At 36.6% G+C, this 24418-nt stretch overlaps 1 protein-coding gene and 1 long non-coding RNA gene across 9 annotated transcripts in view; one reads left to right on the top strand and one right to left on the bottom strand.

Moving 5' to 3' along the window:
* CFAP20DC (CFAP20 domain containing) overlaps nt 1-17924 on the bottom strand; it is a 270326-nt gene extending 252402 nt beyond the window's left edge. For 2 of the 7 annotated variants that reach the window (XM_059880049.1, XM_059880048.1), the window contains exons 1-4: nt 17519-17924; nt 14523-14612; nt 11986-12079; nt 2932-3004 (exon numbers count right to left, since the gene is read on the bottom strand). In XM_059880049.1, the coding sequence (XP_059736032.1) occupies nt 2932-3004; nt 11986-12079; nt 14523-14612; nt 17519-17539 (278 nt within the window). In that variant the 5' untranslated portion in view covers nt 17540-17924. Of the gene's footprint in view, nt 1-2931; nt 3005-11985; nt 12080-14522; nt 14613-17518 lie in introns of those variants that run through there. The other 5 variants (XM_059880047.1, XM_005222950.5, XM_059880051.1 and 2 more) reach the window with 5 other exon arrangements.
* A 44-nt stretch (nt 17925-17968) lies between these two features.
* The window catches only part of LOC132343506 (uncharacterized), a 463422-nt gene continuing 456972 nt past the window's right edge, over nt 17969-24418 (top strand). For both annotated transcript variants that reach the window (XR_009492380.1, XR_009492379.1), the window contains exon 1: nt 17969-18364. This is a non-coding gene — a long non-coding RNA (uncharacterized lncRNA). The remainder of the gene's footprint in view (nt 18365-24418) is intronic.

The raw sequence follows: 24418 nt of genomic DNA, 5'->3' as shown, positions 1-24418 counted from the left end.
CCATGAAAGTATTTTCCCATCCTTCAAGTGCATTAATCACATGGTAATAAAGGGTCAGGCTTATTTATATCAACTGCTCTCTTGCTAGGACTAAGGTAAACCTAAGATACCTACTACTTTCTCTAATTAAAGCCCTAATTATTATTAACTTAGTTAAAACAATACATTGCCCAGGCCACAGTGATAAGCTCAAGTGTTTGGGGGCACAAATAAAGCATAATTTTGCTTAGGAAGAGAGTGCTCATCTGCAGAAGATTCTGTCCCGAGGTTCAGCCAAGTTTCCTGCACAACTGTGATCAAAAGGCTAACCACCAGCATCCCTACCAGTGCTTTTGAAGAATCTCAGTGTATAGGTGGTAGAGATCAGGAGAATAAGCGGGCTGGACTGTATTTCTATGCAAGGAACCTAACAACTTTAAAAATAAAATATAGTATGCTTACTTCTATTTGGTAGGAAACCACTTTCCTCTACACTGAATATAAAGCTTTGTATGGTACACTGTACCTTTAGAACGTTTTTAGACTCTTGAAAATGGTTTTTCTGCAGAACTAGAAAAAGATACATTAGAGCATCAAATGCTGCTTGGTCTTGTTACTATTAGAAGTAGTTTAAAGAATCTTGCTGACCATGGCAGATGATAAGAGAAAATCTTAGAAGTTAACTGAGATTTAAAGTTGAATAAAATAAAAACATAAATTGTTCCATCTATTCTTTATCATTCCAGAAAACAAAACTATGTGTCATTAGCTAAAATTCATATTTTATCAACACATGCATACACTATTAATATTTTAATTCTGTTGATGTATGGCAAAACCAATACAATATTGTAAAGTAAAAAAAAATAATAATAAAAAATTAAAAAAAATATTTTAATTCACATAAAAAATAAATTGATAACCTCAAATTTATATTAATCCCACTTAATTAAGAAAGCTCTTCCTTGCCCTTGGTCTGCACCAGTGTATCTAGTACAAAATTAACTTAATAGGAAAAGTCACTTATTTCAGCAGGGGAAATAAAAGACTAAAAATAAGACTTTGACCTTGGACAGCTATTAATTACAAGGAAAAATTAGAAAACATATACACTAAATATAATGTATAATTGAGTCCCTAAATAATATTCCATTCTGAGTACAGAAATTAAATGTTATTTTCATTCTCAGAATTACATCAGATAACAGGTAGCTCAACTGAGTAAAATTTGTATATTCTTACTTTTGCTAAACAACTTGTTCATAGCAAGGCCATTTAAAACAAATATATCCCAAGCCATCTATATGTAGACAGAAAAACTGAATATATCTCAACAAAAGTAAATAACATTAAGATACTCTACACAGAAAATCCTAAAGATGCTACCAGAAAACTACTAGACCTCATCAATGAATTTGGTAAAGCTTCAGGATACAAAAGTAATATACAGAAATCTCTTGCATTCCTATACAGTAACAATGAAAAATCAGAAACAGAAATTAAGGAAATAAACCCATTTACCACCATATCAAAAAGAATAAAGTACCTAGGAACAAACCTACCTAAGGAAACAAAAGACCTGTACTGTGAAAACTATAAAACACTGATGAAAGAAACTGAAGATGACACAGATGGAAAGATACACCATGTTTTGGGGTTGTGTGCTGTGCTCTGTAGTGTCACTCTTAGATTGCAAGAATCAATACTGTCAAGATAACCAAACTTCCATGCAATCTACAGATTCAATGCAATTTCTATCAACTTACCAATGGCATTTTTTTAACAGAACTAGAACAAAAAATTTAAAATTTGTATGCAAACAAAAAAGACCCCTCATAGCTAAAACAACTCTGAGAAAGAAAAATTGAGCTAGAGGAATCAGAATCCTTGACTTCAGACAATACTTCAAAGCTACAGCTATTAAAACAGTATGGCACTGGCTCAAAAACAGAAATATAGATCAATGGAACAGGGTAGAAAGCTCAGAGAAAAACCTATGCATCTATTCTTAATGAATCTATGAAAAAGGCAAGAATATGGAGAAAAGACAGTCTCTTCAATAAGTGGTGCTGGGAAAACTTTACAGCTACATGTTAAAGAATAAAATTAGAACATTCTCCAACACCAGACACAAAAATAAACTCAAAATGGATCAAACACCTAAATGTAAGGCCTGACACTATAACACTCTTAGGAGAAAACATAGAGTAGAATACTCTGACAAAAATCACATCAATATCTTTTTGGATCCACCTCCTAGCATTATGAAAATAAAAACAAAAATAAACAAGTGAGACCTAATTAAACTAAAAGCTTCTACACAGCAAAGGAAACCATAAACAAAATGAAAAGACAACCCAGAGAATGAGAGAATATGTTTGCAAAGTGACCAACTAGGGATTAATCTCCAAAATATGCAAACAGTTCATGCAACTCTATGTCAAAAAAACAAACAACTCAATTAAAAACTGGACAGAGGATCTAAACAGACATTTTTTCCAAAGAAGACATACAGATGGCCAAAAAGCACATGAAAAGATGCTCAATATCACTAGTTATCAGAGAAATGCAAATCAAAACTATAGTGAGATATCACCTCACATCAGTCAGAGCAGCCATCATCAAAAAGTCTACAAACAATAAACATTGGAGAGGGTGTGGAGAAAACAGAAACCTCCTACCTTTTCAAATCATAGGCTCTTCATTATTAAATTCAGGATCCTTTGATATCTTCTTAAACAGATGAAATCTGTTTTCTCCCCTTAGGGAAATGCCAGACTACAGTATATCCAGAAATACTATTAAATTAGTTTAATTACTTCATGTTGACTTGATAAGTCACTGCTCTTTAATGCAAAAACTGCCAGTTGTAATTAATGACTCTTAGCACTGCGTCAATTGATCAAATGTCTAATACACATAAAACATTGAAAGAAGTTCTATATATCTTACAGCAATTCAGTAGAGAAGTCTTGTCCCAGGGGTATGTAAATCTGAAGTACAAGAAACCTCTGGATCAGTCCAACTAAAATGAAAGGAGGAAAATATATGTTTGTATGTCCGAATCATTTATATGTACATATAAACAAAACAATCACATGCCATCAATAAGCTGAAGCTTCTATCATTTCAATAATATACACAACTGCAAGAACACTCTCCCGAGTTACAATCTCACTACAAAAGAAAAAAAATGATGCAATCAAATCCAACTCTAACAACAAATGTTGTCTTTTAAAGTCCCATCTGTGGGCTTGGTGATATCTTCATGAAAATTTATAAAATAATACTTTTTTATTTACTGTTTTTATTAGGTTGCAAGAAAGTGTACACATTCAATAGACACATATAAAACTGAACAATAGGTTTTCTCATTAAGGCAGTCATAAAAGCATGTAGCAATTATTCTTATTCACTGACAATTTTAACTGTATTTAACAACTTAACGAAAAATAATAGATCAGAAAAACAGTTGATGAGCCATATCTAGTTCATATGGTTTTAAATGTGTCTAAAATGAGATGGATGGAGGAACATATTTTCAGTTAAATACCTTTTGTTAATTTAAAATATATTTAATTAATTTAATGCTCACAAATTAAAAACTTATAGCTTTTATTCACCATCACCAGCTTCATCTGAATTAAAAATACCTGGAGAAAGACCTATGGCACTTTTGATAATTGAAGTCTACAACTGCTTCAAAAATCAACTGACTTTGTATTACCTCTTCAGACCTATTCACTTAATTCTTTTTCTCTTAGCTTTTGAACTTTCACTTGATATCTCAATTATGATGCTTTTAATGAATGTTTTAGTATCACTTCCTCCTGAAACATGACTTCCAGGAATTTGTTTTTCCCTAATGTGGAATGTTGCTTAGGAAGTGGAGATGTCTTGATACAATTGTGAACCTCTCCTACAAATCTAATAATACAAGCCAATACGTGGAGAAAACGCTTAAAGAAAGGTAACTGGTCTAACATGAATGCTGTTTTCTATTCATCCCAACTTAGTAGACTTAACAAATTTAAGTATTTTAAAGTAACAATTTTTATTTGGATAGTCTACATATAAAAATGCTCTGGTTTAGAATTCTTATGTTAAATTTTTCCAACATTCCTGAAGAACTTAAATAGTTCTATATTTTATTTCAAATCTAGTTTCTAATCAATAAACTTATTTGACCAAATGTGCTTAATATTTTAAAAATCAAACATACAAGGATAAATTTTACTTAAAATACTAAGCTGCAAAGAGTCATCAGTAGAGGTAATAGTCTCTGATCTTAGAAAATTCTCTAGGAATCAGGTTCTACCACATTTATGGGAACAGCCAACAAGACAACTAGAGCTCTGGACCACAAAACCAAAATGAAATACCCAGATGAGGCCAACTTAAATAAAACACCATTAATCAATCGCTCTCTTGTATCTTCCATTGATTGGCCCTACAGTATTTTTTCCACTGCAGAAAGGCCCCATAAAGAGAGCTGAGAGAGCACTGGGATAAATGAAATCTCTCTTTACAAAAGGTCCTAATTTATGTCACAGATCTCACTGAATCAGCAACTGTTCTCTTCAAACACAAAGAGCTACACACATAGGGCATTTCTGTATGAACATTTTTAGATATGAAAGATGCTTGCCCTCAAAAAAAAGAAAGTGTTGTAATTCAACTCCCTCACATATAGAAGCCCTAGTTTCCAAAAGGCTTCACTTCTAAGATTAAAAGAAGTATGACAATACCATACGGTAATGATCTGATAAAGAAAAAAGCACTCTAATAACATTTGACAGACACTGATCCTGTGTGTCAGAAATGCTAAATAAACTCTATAGCAACATTTTTTCTTCCAGTGGCCGAGTAAATTTAAACTGACTCTTCGGCCAAGTAAATTTAAACTGACTCTTCATGTCTACATTATATTTAAAATCACTCTAAGCAATGCTGGAACTATTGTTAGTCAGAAAATGCCCACCAAGTACATAAAATTCATAAAAATTCACTTTTTTACTGAAATATGCAGGTTTCTGCAGTTTTATAATATGTTCTCTGCCCGAGACAAGAGCTACCTCTATTTTTAAGAGGTCAGATCCTTTCTTCTTTTGAATATTTTAAGACACATTTATTTAGTAAATAGATTTTTAAACAGTGGCTTTACAGTTGTTTCATTACAGCAAATTACAGTTGTATACCTCAACATACACTTTGCAAGTGTTACACTGTCCAAAGTGTTGGGACCAAACCACGGTACATTTTTTCTTCCAGTGGCCGAGTAAATTTAAACTGACACAGTACAGTTATCTTTTATAAGTAACTTGGTAACAGTAACCTGAAGGTACTTCCCGATTCTACTGGAGTCCTGACACAGACAGGACACTAAAATGCACCTTAGCTGCTGTAGCACAGAAAACAGGAAACAATTATAGCTTCATAATAGGTTATTCCACACCTCTTGCGCACATCAGAAAACCTGTTTGGGCCCTTTTACTTTTTTTTTTTCTTCTTAATGGTGAAAGTGGGCACCCTTGTCTTGTTCCTGACTTTAGAGGAAATGCTTTCAATTTTTCACCATTGAGGATAATGTTTGCTGTGGGTTTGTCATATATAGCTTTTATTATGTTGAGGTATGTTCCTTCTATTCCTGCTTTCTGGAGAGTTTTTATCATAAATGGATGTTGAATTTTGTCAAAGGCTTTCTCTGCATCTATTGAGATAATCATATGGTTTTTATTTTTCATTTTGTTAATGTGGTGTATTACATTGATTGATTTGCGGATATTGAAGAATCCTTGCATCCTTGGGATAAAGCCCACTTGGTCATGGTGTATGATCTTTTTAATGTGTTGTTGGATTCTGATTGCTAGAATTTTGTTAAGGATTTTTGCATCTATGTTCATCAGTGATATTGGCCTGTAGTTTTCTTTTTTTGTGGGATCTTTGTCAGGTTTTGGTATTAGGGTGATGGTGGCCTCATAGAATGAGTTTGGAAGTTTACCTTCCTCTGCAATTTTTTGGACGAGTTTGAGCAGGATAGGTGTTAGCTGTTCTCTAAATTTTTGGTAGAATTCAGCTGTGAAGCCGTCTGGACCTGGGCTTTTGTTTGCTGGAAGATTCTTGATTACAGTTTCAATTTCCGTGCTTGTGATGAAAAACTATTAAAAATTCCAACATATGGAGGCTGAACAACACGCTGCTGAATAACCAACAAATCACAGAAGAAATCAAAAAAGAAATCAAAATTTGCATAGAAACGAATGAAAATGAAAACACAACAACCCAAAACCTGTGGGACACGGTAAAAGCAGTCCTAAGGGGAAAGTTCATAGCAATACAGGCACACCTCAAGAAACAAGAAAAAAGTCAAATAAATAACCTAACTCTACACCTAAAGCAACTAGAAAAGGAAGAAATGAAGAATCCCAGGGTTAGTAGAAGGAAAGAAATCTTAAAAATTAGAGCAGAAATAAATGCAAAAGAAACAAAAGAGACCATAGCAAAATCAACAAAACCAAAAGCTGGTTCTTTGAAAGGATAAATAAAATTGACAAACCATTAGCCAGACTCATCAAGAAACAAAGGGAGAAAAATCAAATCAATAAAATTAGAAATGAAAATGGAGAGATCACAACAGACAACACAGAAATACAAAGGATCATAAGAGACTACTATCAACAATTATAAGCCAATAAAATGGACAACTTGGAAGAAAAGGACAAATTCTTAGAAAAGTACAACTTCCCAAAACTGGACCAGGAAGAAATAGAAAATCTTAACAGACCCATCACAAGCACGGAAATTGAAACTGTAATCAAGAATCTTCCTTTTACTTTTCATATGTAAAACTGGGTTGATAATTTAGGTTTACCCCTCACAGAATTATTTGTGTAAATCAAATGAGATCTATCATTCAATAAAGATTTATTGAGCATCTACTATGAAAAAGACTCAGTGTTAAAGCTTTCAAAGTGAACAGGACAGACATGCTCTCTGCTCTCTTGGAACTTACATACTAGGTTTCATGAAGGAGAAGGTCACATTGCTATGAAAGCCTATATAATCCTGAGTCATTGGGAGGAAGAGGATGATGAGTGAAGGTTTTCTTGTAGAAGTAACAGTGGAGTTCAATTAGGAAGAACAGCAGAGATTGACTGGGCAAGGAAGATAGGGGCAGAAGAGAGGAAAAAATATCATATAGAGAGGGAATACTCCATATAGAAGAGGCTATAGTAGATTAGATGAACTTAAAGGACTGACAGGAGACAGAAGGGGAAAAGGAACAGGGGATATATCTGGCAAATAAGTCAGGGACGTGGGGCTGAAAGCCCCGTGAAAGATACAGGTCATCCTAAAATCAACAGGAAGCCACTCATCCATTCATTCATTTATTCAGCACAAGATCTACTGAACGTTTACTATGTGCCAGGCACTGTTCTAGGTGAACAAAGTGGACTAAGTTTCTGTGTTGGTAGGTCTTAGTTTCTGGTGATGGTGAAAAAAACAATAAAAGAACATACTAAACAGCAAGTTCAAGGTGATAATTACTGTAGGAAAATGGACACCAGGCTAAAGGAGATTAAGAATGCAGAAGGGATACAAAGCACAGGTTGTAATTTAAGTATGGGTAAGCACGGGTCCTCACTGAGAAGATGACATTTTATTTGGCAAAGGCCTGAAGAAGGGGAGAGAGTGAGCCATGTAGCTACTTGGAAAAAGAAAGCCCTAGGCAGAGGGTATGGCTTGTGCACAAGTGCTAAGGTACTAGACTGTGGCTGAAAACAGCAAGGAGACCTATATGATGGAAGAGAGTGAACAAGGCAAAGGAACAGGAGATAAGATCAGAGTTAAGAGAACATCAGATACTACAGTGCCCTATAGATGTTTGGGTTTTACCCAGAGAGAGATGGGGCATTTTCAGCAGAAGAGTGCTTGATCTAAAAGTATCAGTCTGGCAGCTAAATTGACAATGGACTGTGGGGAGGCAAGTCAGAAACAGACACTAATTAGAAGGCTACTGCAATACTCCAAGATAATGGAGGGTGGCAGCAGGGAAAGTAGCAAGAGGCAGTCAGACTCTAAAACTAATTTAAAGATAGAGCCAACAAGATTTTCTTGATGGTTAAATGAAAAGAAGGAAAAAATTAAGATGATTTAAGAGTTTTTGGTCTGAGCAACTGAAAGACAACTTCCTAACACCTGAGATGGGGCAATCTGCAGGAGGAGGAACAAAAATTTCCAAGGTAAAGCTATTCATGTAGAAAGGTCAACTAAGCAATTGAATATACAAATCTGGAGTTTGGGACACAAGTCAGTGATAAGAATGCAAGCTGGTATACAGCAGAGATGAAATTTAAAGCCATCAGACTAGAGTCTGAAACTAAAGAAGTAAATGTAGTTTAGTGTCAAGAAGGTCAAAGACTAAGTCCAGAGGCATTGCCACATTAAGTTGGGTTGGAGAGAAGAGGAAGAACCATGAAAGGAGACAGAAGAAAGACCAGTGAAGTAGGAAAAAGAAAAACAAAAAAAATCCAGGAGTATGGGCATCCTGAAAGATGAGTGGAGAAAGTACTATATATATCAAGTAGAGGATGTCAATTTTTGTCAATGCTGCTGCTAAGTTGAACAAGATGAGAGCTGAGAACTGGCCACTGGATTCAAGAACAGAAAGAGCAGTAGAAGCCTTGACAAGAGCACTGTCAATAGAGTGGTAAAGTCAAAGCCACTGAAGGGTTTTAGAAAGAGGAAATCATAGGAAGTTTATTTCAAAGAATTACAAAAAGTTAGGGCAGGGGTAGGCTGAGGGGAACTTCATAAAGATGACCTCATCCACCAGAGCAGCTGAAACTTAGATCAACACACAGCTTTAGGGATGCCGATCCCGAGACACACACCATTTGATTAAGATATCACAGGCAGAGAAAAGTATGGTTTCAAACATGAGCCTCAAATAGAAAGTCCCCAAGGAGACCATCCAAATGATAGATATTTACATGTAATAGAGTTTCTTTTCATATGGGCATCTCTGTATAACACATTCCAGCCTCAATAGCAACATGGGCTTATTTAACTGGCTAATGAACTACAAGTTTCAGTATCAAGGCCAACTGTTTACTATCAGAAATTATAAAGTAAATCGTTACAGATTTTTAGTATGAGAAGTTTAACAAAATTACTGAATTCCAACTATATATGATACACTAAGTTAGGGGTACAAAGTGGAGAAATACACAATCTGATAATCGCACCTTCCTTTATTTGATAATATATAGAGTTAAAAAAAAAACTTTGACATATTCAGAGATGCTCAAATATAATTCAGAATATTACTATTTAAAATTAAAATTTAAAAATACTGAATTTCATTATTAAAATTCCTTCATAGGTACTTAACACAGTAGGAAATACATATGAAGTGTCTAATGTCAAGTTGGCAAAAATAAAGGGGGTTTTTACTCTTAAAATAGGAATACAAAATGGTAATTGAACTTAATTTAGAATCCTTAACTTAAAGTCAATTCTTTATTCAAAGCATACCATTAAATTTAAATTTAACCATAACAACTTCACATAGGTCATTTTATAGAAGTGAAATAATTATAAGTTGCTATTATCAAAAATTCCAAATAATTAATCTTAAAGGCATTAGTACAGGGCAGACTATATAAAACTGCTTCATTTGTTACAGGGATGTACATGCTACAGAAAAGATTAATTTTTAATTGCAGGACATTGTACAAGAAATACATTAGAAGATTTTTCTTTCTTTGAATTAAAACTATCATCTTTCCATTTTTAAAAAGCAATTATAACACATTAAATTTGCTTTATGTCTTAAAAAAAACATAGATAAAAGTAGGCAAGGGGAGCTTGTCTTTAATCACTGAGCCTTTGTTAGAGGAGAAATCTTTCTCAGGGCCAACTGAGAAAGGTTACCAGAAGTGATTTGATTTTGTCAATAACATCATCACGGGCATAGATGCTAAAGGCATCACATGGATGTAGAGGCCAACAATAATAAATTAAAAAGAACTAAAATTGGTTTAGAGCAAAGTCATGTTCCTGAATATCAGATGTGTTCACTTTACAGTCAATAGTCTTAAAAGATGGTCCGTGTTTCCTGTTAAAAAATAACCTATATTTTCAGACATGTTTCCATGGCTTATCTCAGTTCACCTTATTTATCAGTACAGATTTATGGAGAAATTTTTAAAAAATCTCTGCTATTAAAAAATGCAAACTATGAGGAAATCATGGTTTTAAAATGGTAATAAACTAATAACAATTATTTTAACAATGACTATCCCTTCTCTTTGAAGTTGTTTTTTATTTTATTCAGAAAGATACCATTTTAAAATAAATCATCTTCCAACTATAATTTCTATGACTTGATTTATGTCTTAGAAATCTAAAATATGCATGTAGTAGCTTGAAATAGTAGATAAAACAGAGTCTATAAAGGTTTAGAAAACAAGATTAAAAGGAGAAAATCAGATACCAAGACTGGGTCTTTTCATAGTTCATGGTACACAACAGGTATTCAATAAATGTTCTTAATGAAAGAAGAAGTAAATAATGAATGTAAAAAATAACTGATTACCTACATTGGTTAAAACATAATAGATAAATTTAGGACAAAGTTAATGAAAATATGGTTAATCATTTTGATAATTTATATTTCTTAAATCACATCAGGGTATGCAGAGCCTAATTTTGTGGCAGAGCACTGAATTTTAACCCTAGTTTGGCCAACAATTGGGGTTCTGATCATAAATTTAGGTGATCGCTCAGGGTTCCTTCTGCTTTAAACCACTATTCCTAATTCCCAGAACAGATAAGAATTGAAATCTATTCTGGGGTTTTTTGTTAAATCACATATTCATATCTTTACTTATTAGATATGAATATTTCTAAAGGTATATAAGTTGATATATTACTAAGTAAGCCTTATATAGTACTTCACATATATTTTCCCTCAAAAATTAATTCACTATAAGAACTCATGAGTTTATTTCAAAGTATAGCCTTAACAATCTGAGCTCTTGATGAGGAATCAACCTTAGTGTGTTTATCCATAAAAGACTTAATGTCAGGATTAAAAGAATTTAAAAAAATGAAATGCTCAGAAAGTCATTGGCACACTGCTGCTGCTGCTGCTAAGTCGCTTCAGTCGTGTCCGACTCTGTGCGACCCCATAGATGGCAGCCCACCAGGCTCCCCCGTCCCTGGGATTCTCCAGGCAAGAACACTGGAGTGGGTTGCCATTTCCTTCTCCAGTGCATGAAAGTGAAAAGTGAAAGTGAAGTCGCTCAGTCGTGTCCAACTCTTTGCAACCCCATGGACTGCAGCCTACCAGGCTCCTCTGTCCATGGGATTTTCCAGGCAAGAGTACTGGAGTGGGGTGCCATTGCCTTCTCCACACTGGCACACAGTAAGTGCTTAATAAACATCATTACTATTCTAATGAAATAATCTTATACATATTTTGTAATTTAGAAGGTTAAATAATCTTCTAAATCTTCTTTAAAATAGAAGTAAATTTCTAATAAACAATGAAGCAGAATCTCTTTTCAAAAGCCTGGTTTAAAGTTACTCTTAAAATTAAAAAAAATCAAGCAATTCCAGCTTTGTCCACTGAAATTATATAAAATCTATACTGATGGAAAAACCATATTTTTTTTGGATGAAATTTTCAGGAAAAGATTTCCTGTGGTAGATTGCACTGCTGCTATTACAAAGGCCACAATTGTGTGAAATATGGGAAGGTTGGCATTTGTTTTTATGTTTCTCAAAAAAATACTTCAACAATGACCCATCTAATTATTTAATTTTATGATGAATAAAGTCAGTCCTAATGTCTAAAAAAAAAAAAAAATTAAAAAAAAATCTTATTACTATATATCAACAGATTCCAGTAAAAGCCAAACTTACACATCTGTTTATGAGACTTAGAAGTTTCACTTTAAGCATCAAATGTTAAGCTTCAATGTTAAAAATCTTACTTACGGATTTGCTTATTCTCCTTTGGTAACTGTATTTTATTTGTTTGGCTGCTGCCTTCCAGTACAAACACAAAACTTTTAACTTCTTTATCAAATTCCTACAGAACAAAATTGAACACAGTGGTAATTGTGTGTTTTATTTGACTTTTATTATAAAATTGAAGTAGCAAGCCCATACAAAAAGCCCCACACTCAAATGACTTAAAAATAGGCCCAGGTCTTAATGATGCTGCTAAGACTAGCTGGGAATTGGAATACAGAAGCCACAATTAGCTACTTGGCAAATTCTCTTCTATATCAAGACACTCTTCCACCAAATAATAAGTTTTCCAACGTCAGGGATTCCCAAGTTACTAATTTAGAGTTTCCAGAGTCCAGGTATCCTTCCCCTTCTATAATCAATGTATTTCTGTTTAATAGCACAGGCTGAACATCGCTCTCTGTTAACAGTACAATAAACCATCTAAATTATGCTGTATCTAGTCTGGAAGTTCCTTGGTTTCAAGCCATGGCTCATATAGAATTAATCAGTGCCTTATTTTACCAGTCTTCTAATGTGAAGTTCCATACATCATTTACTTAAAATCAGTACAAATTAAAGTGTTACAACTAAGGAAGGTTATCTAAAAAACAAACATAAACACACCTGGAAATGAAAACCTTATTATACACGAGAATCCAATTTCTATCAAAGTATTAATGGAAATGGTTATTATTATTATTTTTTAATCTTGGAGCAAATTTCCAGTCTTTAAATACAAAGACCCCTTTTTCACAGAGAAACCTTTCATAGATCCTCTTCCTTTTGGTACATGTTTTAAAAATACATTGTAACCAATGGTTGCTAAGGATTAAGTAACATTTAAATAAATATGTATTATATTTATTACAATAACATTTCTCATGTATTTGCAATGAACATAGACTGTATTATTTATTTCATCTGCACACATGTTGGGCATACATTAAAACCTTTTAGCAGCTTATCAAAATCTTGAACATAACCATAAACCCTTGTGTAGTCCAGCCCCTGCCCAGTTTTTCTAACTTCATCTCTTGCCTCACACTCTCCTCCACTCTGCATCCTAGCCCCTAGCCTTCCAGCAGTTTCTAAAAAATTCTAAGTTCTCTCCAAAGCAAGGACTTTATACCTGCTTTTCTCATTGCCTGAAATGTTTCTCTCTCTACCAGCTCTATCTGGTGCCTAGCTAGCTATTATTTCCTCAGGGGACCCTTTCCTGACCTCTCTGCTCTATACCCTCACAGCACCAATTTACTTTCATTCATAGTAAAAGCTATAAAATTTTGAGCAAGTTACTTAACCTTATCATGCCTATAAGATAAGCATAAGTGTACTTTATGAAATACAGGGTTATTGTACAGACTATATAACATGTAATGTGCTCAATCCTATGGTTGGCAAACAGTAAGCACTCAATTAATAGTAGTTTAAAAAACTATCCATAGAACAAAGTCTCTAGAAAGACATTTTTCTCTTAACTGTACAAGAGAGAGGAGAAAGAGAAAAGACAGGGAAGGATATGGATTTTTAGGTCTGGTGGCCAAGAGGCTGAGGTAGTTCCTACCTGATGTTATTGGTTTTCCCTGTGAAAAGGGGGGTGAAGTCTTCTGGTAAATGAGTGAGGAGGGCCTGTCTTGGGGGTGGGTTGGGGGTGGGGGTAAAGAGTTTATGGCTGGAAACCTGAAAGATACTAAAGAATCATTTTAGAGACCAGGAGAACAAGATTAGGTTCATGGACTGTTCATACTTAATTCACAGCATTATCAACCTGAAAGACTATAGATATTTTCTCCAAAGGTATTGTGAAGCCCACATACAGACACAGGAGAGATATGATTAGGAATTCAGGAACAGTTGGCATTTGCTAGGCAGGCATGATGAAAGGAAAAGGAGCAGGGCATTCAAGGTCTTGACTGGGAAGTGACTGAAATTTTGGACCATGGATTCTGGGCTGGAGAGAAAAAGAAAGTGAAGACAGACTGAGTGAGTGAGTAAGTAGGTAAGTAAGTAAATCAATCTAAACACTGAGAAAAAAGTAGAATGGTCAATGGCCTAATAGTCACAATTAGGTTGAAGAACAAATAGAGTGGGAGTAACTAGGCAAGCAACATTAAGAATCGAAGACTAGACTCAAGGTGTCAGGAATTTCAGAGGCCATGCAGTTTCAGTGATAAAGTACAAAGTGTGACAGAGGGAAACAGTGCTGAAGTAGAGTGGAGAGGTCATTAGAGAGGAAGAAATCAAGAAAATGAGAAGCCCAGGGTTTGAAGATTTTCCTCACAGATACTGAAGTCGCCTAAAACAATAGAAGGACTTGACATGTAGAGAAGGGTTATGAGCTGTGTGCCAAAGTCTTCAATGAGGAGGGGTATCTCAAAGGGCTGTAGCCAGTATCATGAAAGGGTTTTGAAGTGAATGAACAGGTAAACCAGTTCTGAGACCTTACCAAGTCCTTTTTGTTATAACCTTTAGTCTCATTTCTTTCCTGGATTTAGCTGGCTTTAATTTCTAACACTTACTTTCCAAATCACAGATGGACTGCCGAGGATCTTCCATTTTGCTCCAGGATTTTTACCCTGGGCACTAAAGATTTCAACAAATGCACCTCCCTAGGGTGAAAAAAAAATTTTTTTTAATTACAGTGAAAGACAATGCTAAGAAGGAGGAAATATTATCTACCACATAGTCTATAACCACTATTCTGGCAATTTGTCAGTAAAGTAGATCTGAGAGGAAACATTATCCTTGTTATTATTCCTTTATATCTTCGGTGTATCTAAGCAACAACTGTTCTAATTCAAGTCATCTCAAGTTAATAGTTTAAATTTTTTTTTGAAAGCAAACATTAAATAAATTTCAAGCTATACAAACTTTACAATCTCTCAATGTAAGATTCATTTACTTCATGTATATAGTTCATGCTCACAAAATATTTTATTCAACACACACTAAAGAGTCAAAACTCAACTCTCAGGCAAGGCTAATCAAACTGGATAATTATCTCTGGCTACAAGCTTTCTAGTCACACTAACCTGAGTTCCAATACCAGTTCTTCCATTTATTAACTGACCTTGGAGATACTTAACCTCTTGATTCTCCTTCTGTAAAATGGGTTGTCAGATTACACAGGACAGTAAACATAAACCATCACATTCAGTACCTTGCATAGAGCTCATTAGTACCAATAATGATTATTCAAAAAAAGGGCAAATTGAACAGTACTGGGTCAATTAAAAAAAGCTTGAACTTGGAGAGGGAGTGATTCTTATTTTAAGAATTCCTATAAGATTTTTTTTATATATTTAACACAACTTGGTGATCTACAAAATATGTACAAAAAAAGAGAATTATTTCTATAGACATGCTAAATGTTCTCTACTGTGATCCTGAGAACATGGAGGGACATACTCACATAAAATCACGAAGCACATTACTGAATGTCCATAAGCTTTAATTATAAAAGAGAGGCATTATAGATGAATGTCTCTAAGGAAGAGTTTACTGAAAGAAACTGAAAACCTGAGAGTAAATATGATTTATTTTATGGCCTGTTAATTTATAAGCAGTGCATAAGCAACTGTCTGATTTTCATAAGGAGTCCAGCTTTTAATTTTTGTCAATAATACAAAGATATTTTTGCTTCTGTGTTTTAACATATAATCACTTGAAGCTGAGACATTTTATGTCTTCCTGAGGGAGTGTTATGTGCAAACCGAGAAAAAGAATTACTATAGCTTCTGATGTCAGGGTGTATTTCACTATGAATTTTAAATGTGAGGAAGTTTTTTTTAAGAGAAAAATCCATACACCTGAAGAGACAGAAAAATATACCTCCCCCGTGCCCATTCCTTTCTGCTATCGCCTGTTTCCCACAGTAGACACATGTTTTTATATAATAATATATATTTTACCTATATTAAGTGAAAGAAACTCTCTAAAATTGTTCTAACACATTTAATGACATCAAATGTAATAGAAGAGAACTGCGGAATACTCTGAGGAGACTCCTAAGAAGGCAGGTAGTATATGGTGAAAAGCAAACAAAGAAGCGTGGGGACTTCCTTGACGGTCCAGGAGTCTCCGTTTCCAACGCAGGGGGCACCAGTTCCACCTCAGGTTGGGAAACTAAGCTGTCCCGCGGCAACTACTGAGCCCGCGCACTAGAGAGCCTGGACACTACGAAAATCAGACATTTGCTTATGCGCTGCTTATAAATTAACAGGCCATAAAATAAATCATATTTATTCTCAGGTTTTCAGTTGCTTTCAGTAAACTCTTCCTTAGAGACATTCATCTATAATGCCTCTCTTTTATAATTAAAGCTTATGGACATTCAGTAATGTGCTTCGTGATTTTATGTGAGCATGTCCCTCCAAGTTCTCAGGATCACAGTAGAGAACATTTAGCATGTCTATAGAAATAATTCTTTTTTGTACATATAGATCTCCAAATTGTATTAAATATATAAAAAAATCTTATAGGAATTCTTAAAGTAAGAATCACTCCCTCTCCAAGTTCAAGCTTTTTTAATTGACCCAGTACTATTCACTTTGCCCTTTTTTTTGAATAATCATTACTGGTACTAATGAGCTCTGTGTTCACCCAGCGCAGCCGAAACATAAAAGCAACAAAGAGGTGACCAGTAGAGGACTGTTCCAGCACAGGGACAAATTTGTTCGTTACAGCAGTACTAAGATGGCAGACACATGGAGAATGTAGGAGGGCAGGAGACTGGAGTCAAGGAAGAGCAGGGAGATGCCCAGTGAGTTGAGGAAAGCTGGAGAGCTTTGGAAACTATTCAGGGTAGGCACGGTGACCGCAGCAGCAGTTTCCCTCAGTGTGTTATCTGGACCACCTGCATCTAAATCAACTGCGGAAAGGTTCTATGAAGGTAAATTAACTATTCCATTGACAGAGATTCTCATTCACTCTATTTGAGGGTGAGGATCAGGAAACTGGTATTTTTACACGTACTCCAAATAATCTTAATGTACCGCATGTTTGAGAAATGACTAACCTCCAGTTTGGGGCGGGGGGCGGTGGCAGAAAATAGCACATGGCCAAAGTGCTTATGCTCTTTCTGGGCTTAACCCATTCATGCATTCATTTATTTACTCTCTTCTAAATAGCGTCCGAGTTACAAGAGTGCCTCAAAATTGGTAAAACTCAAGATTGATGGGTCCTGTCCTCAAGTTTCTGGTCCAGGAGGTCTGGTTGAGGGTTTAAGACTGCATTTCAGTCACAAACACAGGCATCCCTACACCTTGAGAAGCAGGGAACTGTTGAGTGAACAAAAATCAAATCATATCCCCAAACGTCAGTTGCTTCTTTTTTTTTTTTTTGGTGGGGGACGAGGGTCAAGAGAACTTACCTAGTAATTCCTTCTTACCCCTAAAAAGACAGTATTATTTGGGGATGTGGGGTAGGGAGTGGGGTGGCTGAGAGTTGTCAACAGAACGTGAGCTACCTCACCCGAGAGGAGAAACTAGACAGGATGGACAGCGTTTCGGGTTACCTGGTACTCATTTTTGAACATTCCTGCAGGGGGCCCAGGGCTTGAGGGGCACGGAGTTCAGGGCTTCCAGAAAAATAGCTTGACACAAACGGCTGGAAGTCGGCGGGAGGGCGTGAAGCTCGGGGCCCGACGGCCAAGGAAGGGCTTCGTGCTCCGTCGCTACTCCCAGGGTCTTCTCAGCCCTTAGTCAGCTCCACCTCAGACCCGCGACCCGAACCATCACGGCCCAGCCTCCAGGGTGCCCGGGTCTGTGAGGGGACTGCTGCCTGGGGGAGCTCCCGGCGGCAGCCCGGGATGAAGCGTGTGCGTAATCTATGTGACTGGACGCACAAACGCCGAGGCTCGGACAACCGCCCGCCCGCTAGCCCGGGAAAGGCGGGCGCGTTCCCGCCGCCGTCCCGCCCCCGAATCCTCTCGGAAAAGGGCGGGGGCGAGAAGGACAGACCTTCCGACCGCGCCCATTGGTTCCTAGTAGGCGCCAGCGCACGGCGCTGTCTGAGCGTCACGCCGAGGGACACGTGAGACTACGCAATGACGTAGGCGTTGCCCAGGCAACCTTTCCCGCGGAAAGGGTGGAACGTCCAACCTGAAGACCCTCAGTCTGGTCAGGTAGTGACTTGTGTCTGTAAAGATAAGTGAAAACTTAACCTGGCTTAATAACTACCACAAATGCTTGGCTTTTCTAGAAAACATATCACATCGACTTGGTCTCTCGTCGTTGTGAACACTGACTAGTGATAGCTTGCTGAAGTAGAGTCATGGACTCACGGAACCAGGTTTCTAAACGTGGCTTCAGTCAGTTCTAGGGTCGCCAGACCCTTTCATTGCTTCAAAAGGTCCAAAGAGGTAAGAGTATTTACTCAAGGTCACTGCACGCTTCAAAAAGCCAAGGATTTTTTGCTCCAGATAATAAAGACGTCAGGCGGGCGCTGGCTTAAATTTGGTTCTGACTTGGAAATACTCTTAAAGTGTAAGCTTAAGAAAAACTATCTTCTCGCTCTCTCCTTTTTTAAATAGCTTGTTTATTTATTTGGCCGTGTCAGGTCTTAGTAGCAGCACAGGGGATCGTCCTTGCCCTGCTCACGCTCCAGTAGTTGTGACCGGAAGGCTCCTAGTTGCAGTGCTTGGGTTTAGTTGCTCTAGGCCTGTGGGATCTTAGTTTCCCAGGAGACCAAGGGGTAAAGAATATGTCTGCCAATGCAGTAAATGGAAGAGGCATAGGTTTGATTCCTGGGTTGGGAAGATCCCCTGGAGTAGGAAACAGCAACGTACCCCAGTAGTCTTGCCTGGAAAATTCCATGGCCAGAGGATCCTGGAAGGCTACATGGGGGTCACAAAAGATTTGGACAGTTTTGAGCACACAGCATACACGTGGGGTCTTAGTTTCCCCAGGAGGAATTGAGTCTGTGACTCCTGTTTTGCAAGGTGGCTTAACCACTGAATCATCAGGAGAGTCCGCAATGTCAGTATTAACGTCAGCTCAGTTCAGTTCACTCTCTCAGTCATGTCCGACTCTTTGGGACCCCATGGAATGCAGCACGCCAGGCCTCCCTGTCCATCACCAATTCCTGGAGTTTACTCAAACTCATGTCCATTGAGTAGGTGATGCCATCCAACCATCTCATCCTCTGGCTTCCCCTTCTCCTCCTGCCCAACATCAGGGGCTTTTCCCATGAGTCAGTTCTTCACATCAGATGTCCAAAGTATTGGCATTTAAGCTTTAGCATCAGTCCTTCCAATGAATATTCAGGACTGACTTCCTTTAGGATGAACTGGTTGTAGCTCCTTGCAGTCCAAGGGACTCTCAACAGTCTTCTCCAACACTGCAGTTCAAAAGAATCAATTCTTTGGAACTCAGCTTTCTTTATAGTGCAACTCTCACATCCATACATAACCACGGAAAAACCATAGCTTTGACTAGATGGACCTTTGTTGGCAAAGTAATGTCTCTGCTTTTGAATATGCTGTCTAGGTTGGTCATAGTTCTTCTTCCAAGGAGCAAGAGTTATTTAATTTCATGGCTGCAGTCACCATCTGCAGTGATTTTGAAGCCCCCCAAAATAAAGTCTCTCACTGTTTTCACTGTTTCCCTATCTATTTGCCATGAAGTGATGGCACAAGGTGCCATGATCTTAGTTTTCTGAATGTTGAGTTTTAAACCAACGTTTTCACTCTTTCACTTTCATCAAGAGGTTCTTTAGTTCTTCACTTTCTGCCATAAGGGTGGTATCATCTGCATATCTGAGGTTATTGATATTTCTCCCGGCAATCTTGCCAGCTTGTGCCTCATCCAGCCCAACGTTTCTCATGATGTACTCTGCATATAACTTACATAAGCAAGGTGATAATATACAGTCTTGACCTACTCCTTTCCCAATTTGGACCAGTCTGTTGTTCCCTGTCCAGCTCTAACTGTTGCTTCCTGACATGCATACCGGTTTCTCAAAGGCAGGTCACGTGGTTGGGTATTCCCATCTCTTTAAGAATTTGCCAGAGTTTGTTGTGGTTCACACAGTCAAAGGCTTTGGCATAGACAATAAAACAGAACTAGATGTTTTTCTGAAACTCTCTTTCTTTTTCGATGATCTGATGGATGCTGGCAATTTGATCTCTGGTTCCTCTATCTTTTCTAAAACCAGCTTGAACATCTGGAAGTTCACAATTCATGTATTGTTGAAGCCTGGCTTGGAGAATCTTGAGCATTACTTTACTAGCATGTGCGATGAGTGCAATTATGCAGTGGTATGAGCATTCTTTGGCATTGCCTTTTTTAAGGATTGAAATGAAAACTGACCTTTTCTAGTCCTGTGGCCACTGCTGAGTTTTCCAAATTTGCTGGCATATTGAGTGCAGCACTTTCATAGCATTATCTTTTAGAATTTGAAATAGCTCAACTGGAATTCCATCACGTCCACTAGCTTTGTTTGTAGTGATGCTTTCTAAGGCCCACTTGACTTCACATTCCAGGATGACTGGCTCTAGGTGACTGATCACACCATCGTGATTATCTGGGTAGTGAAGATCTTTTTTGTATAGTTCTTCTGTGTATTCTTGCCACCTCTTCTTAATATCTTCTGCTTCTGTTAGATCTGTATCATTTGTGTCCTTTATTGTGCCCATCTTTGTATGAAATGTTCCCTTGGTATCTCTAATTTTCTTAAAGAGATCTCTAGTCTTTCTCATTCTGTTATGTTCCTCTATTTCTTTGCATTTGTCTCTGAGGAAGGCTTTCTTATCTCTCCTTGCTATTCTTTGGAACTCTGCATTCAAATGGGTATATCTTTCCTTTTCTCCTTTGCCTTTCACTTCTTTTCTATTCACAGCTATTTGTAAGGCCTCCTCAGATGACCATTTTGCCTTTTTGAATTTCTTTTCCTTGGGGACGGTCTTGATCCTTGCCTCCTGTAAATGTCACAGACCTCCCTTCATAGTTCTTCAGGCACTCTATCAGATTTAATACCTTGAATCTATTTCTCACTTCCACTGTATAATCGTAAGGGATTTGATTTAGGTCATACCTGAATGGTCTAGTGGTTTTCCCTACTTTCTTCAATTTAAGTCTGAATTTGGTTTCTTTGATTAAGTCCTACTAATCCTACAGAGTTTACATCAAGGGTCTCTTTCTAAGGTACTCTTCTGATATTCCTGAATTGATCAGATCCCCGTATTTACATGCTCTCATAGCATCTTAGCTCTTAGCATTATTGAAATCGTTGTTGAAATTTTATATGTGTTTGTAATATTGGCCATCTCTAATGGACTGTAGATTTCAAGAGACCAGGTACCATGTCTGTTTTCATTTGCTTGTTTTTTGCTTTTTTACCCTTGAATCCCTCCCTAGTGCTTGGTATACTACTCCAACCATGTACTTGGTATAACAAAATAGTAATTGAATGAATGACTGAATGAAAATGAGAGGAAACGAAAGGCGAATATACTCTTAAAAGACAGACGTAGTTTTCGTGTTGAGAAAACATGAAGAAAGCAATTGAAAACATATTTAGTTAATAACATAATTAATAATCTTAATTAGATTTGCTTTGTGCTCAGTCATGTCCAACCAGGTGGTCCAACTGCCCACCTGGGATGCAGTCCTCCAGGCTCCTCTGTCCATGGCATTTGCAAGGCAAGAGTACCGGAGTGGGCTTGAATTTGCTACTCCAGGGCATTTTTCCCCACTCAGGGATTGAATCTGCTTCTCTTGCATCTCCTTGATTCTCATGCATTAGCAGGCAGATTCTTTACCACTAGAGCCACCTGGGAAGCCCAACCTCAGTGTATTGATAGAGAAACTAGTTACAGAATTGAAGAGATTAACCATAGTGTATCAATGTCTTATTACTCAGATATTTTTAAGATCACCTATTTATTAAGTTTAATGCTGGAAAAAAACAGTAAAATTTGCTTCAATCTCCTTATTTTCTCGAGACAAAGGATTGTCCACGGCCCAGCTGTCCAGGGTTTAGATCATCTCCTAATCCTCTTAAGTCATAACAAGTTCAGGAGACTTAGAGTTGGATTTTTGTTGTCAAGTGTGCTGTACGGCCTGTCCAGGCATTGGACAACTCAGAAGGCCACCCAACTTAGATCAAAATTATTTTCTCTATGGTGAGAACTAACCTTAATCCTGACATTGGTGGCTATAAAGCAAATATAAGCATGTACCCTACTTTAACAATATGAACTCAAAACCACAGATAGGAAGAGATTTAATTTTATAATATCAAATGCTTTTGTTTGATTTGGATGAATGCAAGCTGTGACTAAAAACTTGGATTTGGCTATGACTTCAAGAATGGCTACTAGAATTAAGCACCACCCACCCACCCACTGCCACCCTCAAACCCTGAAAAAAAGCCCAGCCTGCTCAAAGCATTTTGCTTCAGCCAAGTTATTTATGTACATTATAAATGGCAGTGAAACTGTTTCTCTAATTGCTACAATTTTTAAAGAAGCTGGTAATTAGTAATTACATTAAATCACCTAACTTAATTTGACAACATTAAGAATTAGTCACTTTACAGGCTTTAAAGTGCTTGACTTTGTTCTACAAAGAAAGTAATTTGGTAGTGTATTAATATTATTAAAGTATATTGGATGATATTTAAAAGGGAATAGACTAGAAGCGGTTTTCAAGGGTGGCAGAGTCTTTGTATGTCAATGTAGTCATTCAAGTTAGATCATATGGTTATTAATTTGACAAGAGGTAGTATTCTTTTGAACTAAGAAAGTGTAGTATTTGCCACAGTATATTTGAAGTTTATATTTTGGTTGCAGTTCACAATCAAATTATTTGGTGTAATAGGAAGGAAAAAAGATACTGGTTTGATGATCAGAATTTTTTTTGCTATGCAGTAATCTAGAAATTTTTAATACTTGGGGAGTTATTTTATTCCACATTATGAACTACCTTTATGAATGATATTAATGTCAAGTTGCTAGAATAATTTAAAAATTGTGACTGTTTTGTAGTTTCAAGCAAGTTGAAAAAAATTAATGCTATCTGAGTCATAGTCATGTGTTTCATTTTTGATTTGAGAATGGTGAATCTTTTTTTAGGAAGGTGCAGTGTGGGGAAAGTTTTTGAGGACTGTAAGTTTTCTCCAAAAATGTTTTTCTTTTTTTTTTTTCTTTCTGATCTGTGCAACTCCACAGTGACTGTTTCCTGCCTGTACCTTTAGATAACCAAAATCCATGCATAAACTTGAAATTTCCAAAATGAGTTACTACCTGGAGGTTTTCTCAGGGGAAAAAGAAAAAACTTTTCCAGTAGTTGAACATTTCCCTATGTATTACCTATAAATACTTTCCTAGATAAATCAGTTTTAAATAACAAGCACAAGTTTAGAAAAATGAACATATTTGTAAAATACATCTTTGAAAAGATAAATGAAGAGAGGTGATATTTAATGCCAGTTTGTTTTTAAATAACCTAAATGCTCTTATTTGGTCATAAAAGGTAAATTAGATCTAAGTAGTAAGTTTTTCTATCCCTAATCTAAATAGCCAGCTAGTGTTGACTTGTGATAAGAGGGCTATAGAAACCTGGATAGCCACATAAAAAAGAATGAAGATGGAGCCTTATTTCATTGTATATAAAAAATTAACTCAAAATGGACCTAAACACGAAACTAGAAGAGAAAACACAGGAGAAAGATTCATGAAATTTGATTTGACAATGATTTCTTGGATATGACACTAAAATCACAGGCAACAACAAAAACAACAGAATATAAATTTCCTTCTCCAATGCATGAAAGTGAAAAGTGAAAGGGAAGTCGCTCAGTCGTGTCTGACTCTTAGCGACCCCATTGACTGCAGCCTACCAGGCTCCTCCATCCATGGGATTTTCCAGGCAAGAGTACTGGAGTGGGTTGCCATTGCCTTCTCTGATAATATAAATTAAGCTACATCAAAAACTTAAAACTTCTGTGCATCAAAGGACATGTTCAACGGCATTAAAAGGCAACCTATGGAATGGGATAACGTATTTGGAAATCATATATCTGTAATGTATATATTCGGAATATACAAGGAACTTATACAACAATAACAAAAAACACCTGGTTCAAAATTGGCAAAGATCTAAATAGACATTTATCTAAAAATGATATACAAATGGCCAATAAAGCACATGAAAATCAATATCACTAACCATTAGGGAAATGCAGATCAAAATCTCAGTGAACTATCACCTCACATTCATTAGGATGGCTAGTATTGAAAACATGGTAAGTAAAGGTGTTGGTGAGAATGTGGAGAATTTGGAACACTTGTGCACTGTTGGTGGCAATGTAAAATGATGCAGCAGCTATGGAAAACAATATGGCAGTTTCTAAAAAATTTTTTTAAATAGAATTATCATATGACCCAGCAATTCTACTTCTGGGTATATATCAA

This window comes from Bos taurus, chromosome 22, assembly GCF_002263795.3.
Source record: "Bos taurus isolate L1 Dominette 01449 registration number 42190680 breed Hereford chromosome 22, ARS-UCD2.0, whole genome shotgun sequence".
NCBI classification, from domain to species: Eukaryota; Metazoa; Chordata; class Mammalia; order Artiodactyla; family Bovidae; genus Bos; species Bos taurus.
Note: the sequence above shows the minus strand (reverse complement) of the source record. Positions and strands in the feature narration are given on the sequence as shown.